Consider the following 8,318-nt stretch of genomic DNA (forward strand, 5'->3'; position numbering starts at 1 on the left):
GAGCTGAGGGACAGCACCCAGGCCCAGAGTTCAGGCCCCACGACCGGACCCAAAAAACAAAACAAAAAAACCCTCCTTTGAATAACTATTCCTAGGTATCCTCCCAAAATAGAAACAGGAACTCAAATACTGCAAATGTACCTTGTAGCATTACTTACCATAGCCCAAAGATGGAAATAGCCCATATGCCCATCAATGAATGAATTTTTTTAAATTTTATTTTATTGTAAAGATGCTGTACAGAGTAAGGTAATATGTACTTTTCTTGTCGAACATTGTTAACCCCTCCTTTGTTGTTCTCCCACTATCTCTTCCCTCCCCACTCCCTCAGTCCTCCCTGCCACCCCCCCCCAAAGTTGTAAAGTTCATTTCCAATACAGTATCTTATGAGTACCATTGTTGCAATGGGTCATCCTGTGTCCTTTGTTATTCCCCTTCCCCTCCCCAAATTAGATAAATGAATATACAAGATGCAGGGTATCAAAATCAAGTACAATGACAACAGAGGATATAACATAGTGGGGGAAACAAAAGAAACAAAAAAATCACTTAGTACATTAAAAACAACAACAACAAAGACCTCTGTGTCCAAATCTTGGGGTTCATTTCACTTAGCATTATCTTATATGGTCATATGTACCTAGCTTTTGAGCTTTTCTGATCATCTGATAAAATTATCCTAGATGTATACTAATTATTGCAAATGAAGGAAACCATGGGACCTATATTTCTTTGGGTCTGGCTTACTTCACTTAATATGATTTTTTCCAAGTCTTTCCATTTCCTAACAAATGGGGCAGTGTCATTCTTTCTGATGGAAGCATAGAATTCCATATATCACATTTTCTTGATCCATTCATCTACTGAGGGCATCTGGGTTGGATCCATATCTTAGCTGTGATAAACATACTTGTGCTGGTAGCTTTAGTGTGGCCTTTTTGTGATCATTATGCCCAGAAGTGGGATTGCTGGGTCATAGGAGAGCTCTATGTGTAGCCTTTTGAGGAACCTCCATACTGCTTTCCAGAGTGGTTGAACAAGTTTATACTCAACCAATAGTGTAGTAGCATTCCCCTTTGGCCACATCCCCTCCAGCATCTGTTATTATTAGATTTCTTGATTATAGCCATTCTAACTGGAGTGAGGTGGAATCTCAATGTTGTTTTGATTTGCATTTCTTTTATAGCCAGAGAAGTTGAACAAATGAATGAATTTTTTAAAGTGGTACATAACACAATGAATATGATTTGACTATAAAATGTAATGAAGTTTGGGATTAGGGGCATGGCTCACGTGGTAGAACTCTTGTTTAGCAACTATGAGACCCTAAATTCAAACTTCACTGCCACAAAAAAGTGAGGAAGTTTAATAAATGCTACAACATGTATGAAACTTTAATATATTATATTAAGTGAAATAGGCAAGGCAATAAAAGACAAAAGTGCTAGTTATATGAAATATCTAGAATAAGAAAATCCATAGAGACACAAAGTAGAATACAGATCTCTAGGAGTTGGGGATAGGAAAGTATAGGAAGTTTCATTTGGAGTACTTTAAAAGCATTGAGGGGGGGATGTAGCTCAGTGGTATAGCACTTGCCTATCATGTTTGAGGCTGTGGGTTTGATCCCCAGCACCACAAAATTAAACAAAATAAAAAAAACAAAGTATTGCACATTATAGTGGTAATCTAGGTTTATTCCTGTAATCCCAGCTACTTGGGAGGCAGATTGGGAACACTGAAGTTTGAAGACAACCTGGGGCATAGTGAGATTCTATTGAACATAGTGATGCATGCTTGTGATACCAACTACTTAGAAGACATAGGTCAGAGGATCACAGTCCCAGGTCCTATCCAACATAATTTTAAAAAAATGTCTTGGGGTATATGGCTCAAGTGGTAGAGTTCAAATCTCAGTACTACCAAGTAGAAAGGAGGAACTGGATGGAATAGCTGCGGGATGAGGACCGGGGATGGGACTATGGAGGACAGAACTAGAGAAGAGTGAGTGGGAAGGGGAGGGGAGGGCAAAGGGGATATACAGAGGTAACAGTTGCACATTATGTATGTAATTAGTGCTTAGATTTTACACTTAAAAAACAGTAAAACAAAAAACACTCCCTGCTAACTCTTTGCTATATTTTCTTACCAATAGGTTACTGCCATGACAGAAATGGACAGAGTATGCCAGTCTGTGAGGTGAGTGGGTAAAGCCTGCTAGAAATCATGTAGGAACGGAGAGAGACTGAGCTCAAAAACTTAACTGAGGCATCAGAAAACATTATGTAAATGGATTATATTAGAATAGCTTCTATCTCTCTGTCTCTTTCCTTCCTTCTCTCCTCCTCCCTCCAAGCTGGCCTCAAACTCATGAGCCTCCTACCTCAGCTTCTAAGTGCTGGGAATTCAGGCATGCACCATGACATATAATGGCTTAATTTTCTTTATAAAATAATCTGTGCTATTCTTGATCTAACCAATGATTGGAAAAATGATTTCTTTGTCCATCCAATGATTGGGTAAAGATAATTTGATACATATACACAATGGAGTATTATTCAGCTATAAAGAATTATGTCACTTTTCAGGAAAATGGATGAAATCGAAGATCACCATATTAAGAAAAGCCAAACTCAGAAAGATGAGCACCACATGTTTTCACTCATATGCAAAATATAGACCTAATAAACTTAATAATATGAAATGGTTGTGAGAGGTGACTGATTTGGGGGAACAAGTGGGTGGGAAGGATAAGGAGATGGTAATGGGGGTGAGCATTATAAAAGTACATTATGTATATATGTGTGTATGAAAATAACACAGTGAAACTCACCAAAAGCTGTTTAAAAGGAACCGGGAATAGGGATGGCAGTTCTAAAAGCGTAATAATAGGTAGGGTGAATTTAATCAAAGTAAACTATATTCATGTTGTAAATATCACAATGAAACACTTTGTACAATGTGATACTAATAATCTTTCTTTGTCTCACACATTACAATTATTTTTCCATTTGTCAGTTTTTTAAATTAATTTCTTTCTGTGAGCCAGATACCAGTGGCTCATGCCTATAATCTTAGCTACTCAGGAGGCTGAGATCTGAAGATCATGGTTCAAAGCCAACCCTAGCAAGAAAGTCTATGAGACTGTTGTCTCCAGTTAACTAGCAAAAATCTGGAAGTGAAGCTATGACTCAAGTGGTGGAGCTCTAGCCTTCAGCAAGAAAAGCTCTGGGACAGTGAATAGGTCTTGAGTTTAAGCCCTAAGATGGGTACCAAAAATAGTGATGATGATTTCCTTCTGTGTAGAAAATTTACATTTATGTAATCCAGTCTGTCAATCTTTTTCCTCTGTTTAACTTCAAGATTTGTGACATACTCAACAGTCATTGTCTAGACAACTACAAATTTTTCTTCCTGTTCACTCTCTTCTACTATTTTTGCCAGTGCTGGACCTCATCTTTTGTTTATGGAGTAGAGTTTAATCTCCCCCTAGTGAACCATAATTCTTCTAACAACATTACATCTAGATGAGAGTTAGAAAAAAACAGCATAGCTCACTAAAATTCCCCTTTTCCCAACATAGCACCAAGAAGGACAATTATGTTTACACTTGAATACTAGGACTCAGCCTAAGTAGAGGAACAATGAAGAACTAGAGAAAGACCCTTGAAAATTTTTTTTTGCTAGTCCTAGGGCTTAAACTCAGGGCCTGAGCACAGTCCTTGAGCTTCTTTGTGCTCAAGGCTAGTGCTCTATCACTTGAGCTCATAGCCCTACTTCTGGCTTTGTCAAGTATTTATTAGAGATAAAAGTCTCACTGCAATGATCAGATTTCAGCCTCCTGAGTAGCTAGGATTATAGGTATGAGCCACCATCACCCTGTTTGAGAATTCTTTGTGTGTGTATACTGGTCCTAGGGCTTGAACCCAGGACCCGGGTCCTCTCCCTAAGTTTTTTTTACCCAAGGCTAGCACTCTACCACTTAAGCCACAACTCTATTTCCAGCATTTTGGAAGTCTCAAGGACTTTCTTGCCTTGGCTGGCTTACAACTATGATCCTCAGATCTCAGCCTTCTGAGTTTCTAGGATTATAGCATGAGCAAGAATTCTGGTATAGGCTGAATACATTTGTTAATAGCATCATACTCTAGGGTTGGTATAAGAAAATCTCAGTCCAGTATTCACTCATGGTAGCCACAAGCAGCCTAAAATGACAGTCAATGTATGTAGGAGCCAAGGTTATGGTAAGGCAAATGAATTTTAAGTTCACAGTCTGAGGCAAGAATTCAAATAGGAACATAAGCAAGACAGTAACTATGAGAGTTAGAGTCAGGAAGAATCAGGTATGCTGACAAGTCAAGCACAATTAAGTCTACAGACAAGCATGTATTTGAGCATAATGTCATGTAGCATTGCCTCTGTCTTGCAATATTCCTATCTAGCTCTACCCCCCCCCACACCTTTTTCTCTGGGGGATATAGTGCCAACCAACAAATGCCACCATGTCTGGTATGTATTTCCTTATCAACTCCCAAAATCAGGTAGTAAACAGTCATAAACAACAGTTTACCTAGCCACTACTTCCTAATAAGAAATAGTTACCTCTCAAATATTCAGGTTTAATTATCAGATAGGACTCTAGATATGGAAGAGTAGAATTTCAGGATTACCATTAATCATCCAGACTAGCTGAGGTGAAAAGGAGGCAAGAAGGTTCTTCCAAACCATGCAGAGATTGTTTCATGTAGGAAGGATCTTTTCTGGCAAAAAATGAATGGACTGTCCTGTCATAGCTGCAGGTATCTTAGAAATTAGCAGTGTCTTTGCCATTTATATTGCTCTTTCTCTTCTCATCCTCCTTAGAGCTCTCATCATATTCCAGAAATACCCCAAGTTCACTTTCTACAAAAAGTTCACCTATTACTAAGAACTTTGTTCTGCCTTATATGTTCCAGGAAGACAAGGTTGATTTCTCCTACAATGAACTGGCAGACCCTAAATTTTCATTTTATGACAAGACTTTGGTGGAAGCAGTAAAAAGTGGAGATCACTGGGTGCACCTGTTTTTCCTCACCCTTTCATTATGTCACACTGTGATATCAGAAGAGAAAGTGGAAGGTGAGGAAGAACCCTTGTGATGGACTGAGAATTATCCTAAGGTCTAGGCTATTTGGAGGTGGGGATGATTTTATATTATTGCAATGGCTTAATCTAAGGGGAAAAAACCTTTGCAATAGGAGCACTGTCCTTCTGAGAATTAATTGATAGGCAGCAAGCATAAAGGCATTCAAGTAGAAAATAACTTCTTGAGTCATCCTCTTGTTAAACAATTTGAAGGTTTCCTCACACTTCTTAGTTTCCTTAGTAATCAGGTGTGATAAAAATCATCCAGCAATTTACCCAAACTTTAAAATAATGAATTTACCAGCAAATGCTAGAAGTAGAGGTGTGGCTCAAATGGTAGAGCCACTTGAACAAAAAGGCCAGGTGAAGTGAAGCTCTGAGTTCAAACCTTAGTACTAAAAAACAAAACATTTTTTTAAAACTTTTTTCCTGGCAGTATTAGAGTTTGAACTCAGAGCCTTATATTGAAAAGCAGTTACTTTACCACTTAAGCTACATCTACAACCCTTTGTGTTCATTATTTTTTGAATAGATTCTTGGCTTTTGCTTGGACTAGCTTAACCACAATCCTCCTATTTATGCTGCTGGTATAGTTGGGATAACCAATGTACACCACTGTACCAGCTTTTTATTGGACATGGGATCTCATAAACTTTTTTTCCGGTCTGACCTCAAACTTATACTAATCTCAGCCTCCTGAATAGCTAGGATTACAGGCAAGAGACATCCAGTGTCACTTTAAGTCAGTGCTCATAACATTACCTTCAATGCCATATATTTGTGTATCACTTCACAGTTTTACAAATTGGTTCCATTTATATTATCTTCTACAATCTTCACAACAGCCCTCTGAGATAGAGGACAGGAAAAATGATCCTAGTATTAGAGAATGGAACAGAAGTTAAAAAGTGATTAAGTTACCTGTCTAAAACACGATAGTAAAGAAAGGCAGAGATAAAAACCTAAATCTCATGTTTCCTGGACCTGTGAGCTCCCATACCATCACATGTTCCTCTGGCTCTGCCCTCCCAAGAAGCTACTATTGTTTGAAGCATATCTGTCCTTGTTTTTATTTATACACAAGAAAGTGGTCTCAATTGTCAAGTAGATCCATCTTATTTATGTCTGATGTAAAAATATATTCACCTGCCTATTCACAAGTATAAGATTTTAATAATGCCTAATTTTTAAAAATCAAATTAATCTTCAGAAGAGAAATAATCTGAAATATGCCTCTGGTTATGATAATATCTTAACATAGGAGTTCCAGAAAATGTTGAATTTTTGAGTAATAGCAGATGAAAGTCATTTAGTTTCCTAGGATGAATTAAAGGTGATAACACTTGTGTGTGTGTGTGTGTGTGTGTGTGTGAGAGAGAGAGAGAGAGAGAGAGAGAGAGAGAGAGAGAGTTGAGTATAATATGGAGACAGAGATAGGTATGTATAGTATTTTACCAAAGTGTGGTTGATCATATGCAGAAGTACCTTATGCCACATATGTATGAAAATCACCCAAGAGATTTGTTAAAAATTCAATTTCCTATGTCATGCTTGCAGACTTTGTGATTCTGGATTCACTAAGTTTGAGTAAGGCCCAAAGAATCTACATTTTTAGCAAGCTCTCTGTGTCATCTGTGTGTGTGTGTGTGTGTGTGTGTGTGTGTGTGTGTGTCCTGGGGCTTGAACTCAGGGTCTGGGTACTGTCCCTGAGCTTTTTTGCTCAAGGCTAGCACTTTACCACTTGAGCCACAGCTCTACTTCTGGCTTTTTTCTAGTTAATTGGAGATAAGAGTCTCACTAACTTGCCTGCCCAGTCTGGCTTCAAACCACAGTCCTCACATCTCAGCCTCTAGAGTAGCTAAGATTACAAGCATGAACTACTGGCACCTGACTCTCTGGGCCATCTTTATGCACTGACATTGAAAAGTAACTGCTTATGTTTTGTTTTGTATGTACCCATTGCATGGTACCATTTAGCACAGTCATAGTGACTCAGGTGTGTGAAATAAGTTGAAAAGATTGGAAATGAAAAAAAGACTGACATGTTCTATGCAACCTGACCTTTTAGGGCCAGACTTGTGAGGACATTTTGAAGGAGGATATCTTCTTCTGGGTCCATCTTTATGTAGCCCACTTGAAGATGGTGTCATTTCTGGGTGGACTTCAGCTTCTCATCTCTGCGAGCTCTAGTTGCCCTCTTCTCTCCTGTCAGGTATGCTGGTGTACCAGGCTCAGTCACCAGATGAAGGTGCCTTGGTCACTGCTGCCAGAAACTTTGGCTTTGTGTTCCGTTCCCGCACATCTGAGACAATCACCATAGTCGAAATGGGAGAAACCAAAGTTTACCAGCTGCTGGCTATTTTGGACTTCAGCAATGTGCGCAAGAGGATGTCTGTAATTGGTGGGTGCCCCTCCCAGTCAGCCTTCCGGCCTTTACACACTCCTGCACATTAACTTTCTCTTTACTCACAGATGCTTTTCCCCACTCACATACCTTCTTAGAGACACTATGCCTCAAATACAAATGTAGCCAGTCCCACTTCCTCTCTCATCTTTAATTTTCTTCCACATACATATCAGGGCTTGCTGCCATATACCAAGTCTCTTCTCTGATGTTATGAGGTAATGGCCTATCAACACCCTCAAAACCAAGATGAGGACAGGAACTAAATTTATAAAGCCTCAGTATGGAGTAAGAGATGAGAGCAAATAATATAGTCTGACAGTCTGTTCTCCTTATTTACAGGTTCATGGATTCAGTCAACCATGTATCAAAATATTGTGGCGGGGGCAGGGGGAGTTGTGGCCAGGTGCTAGTGGCTCATGCCTGTAATCCTAGCTACTCAGGAGTAGCTGATATCTGAGGATCGCTGTTCAAAGCCACCCAGGCAAGAAAACTGTGAGACTCTTATCTCCAATAAAAAGCTACCAAAAGCCAGAAGTGTCTCAAGCAGTAGAGCACTAGCCTTGAGCATAAAAGCTCAGGGACAGCACCCAGACTCTGAGTTCAAACTTTAATACTGGAACGCACAATTATGTCTAAGGATGTAGTTCAGTAGTAGGGTATATGCTTAGCATATACAAAAACCTGGGTTCATTAGGTGATACGACAAAACTAACAGGACTTAAGAAACAAAGAACTCCCACTCATCTGGTTGAACCACTACTAAATATCCCCATGCTGCTGATCACAT

General features: G+C 39.2%; 1 protein-coding gene across 1 annotated transcript in view; it reads left to right on the forward strand.

Moving 5' to 3' along the window:
* LOC105993341 (phospholipid-transporting ATPase FetA-like) overlaps positions 1 to 8,318 on the forward strand; it is a 72,030-nt gene that overhangs the window by 41,044 nt on the left and 22,668 nt on the right. Inside the window, exons 15-17 of the mRNA XM_013026575.1 lie at positions 2,156 to 2,199; positions 4,956 to 5,118; positions 7,337 to 7,518. Coding sequence (XP_012882029.1) covers positions 2,156 to 2,199; positions 4,956 to 5,118; positions 7,337 to 7,518 — 389 coding nt within the window. The remainder of the gene's footprint in view (positions 1 to 2,155; positions 2,200 to 4,955; positions 5,119 to 7,336; positions 7,519 to 8,318) is intronic.

The sequence above is a fragment of the Dipodomys ordii genome, unplaced genomic scaffold (genome assembly GCF_000151885.1).
Source record: "Dipodomys ordii isolate 6190 unplaced genomic scaffold, Dord_2.0 Scaffold95, whole genome shotgun sequence".
Lineage (NCBI taxonomy): Eukaryota > Metazoa > Chordata > Mammalia > Rodentia > Heteromyidae > Dipodomys > Dipodomys ordii.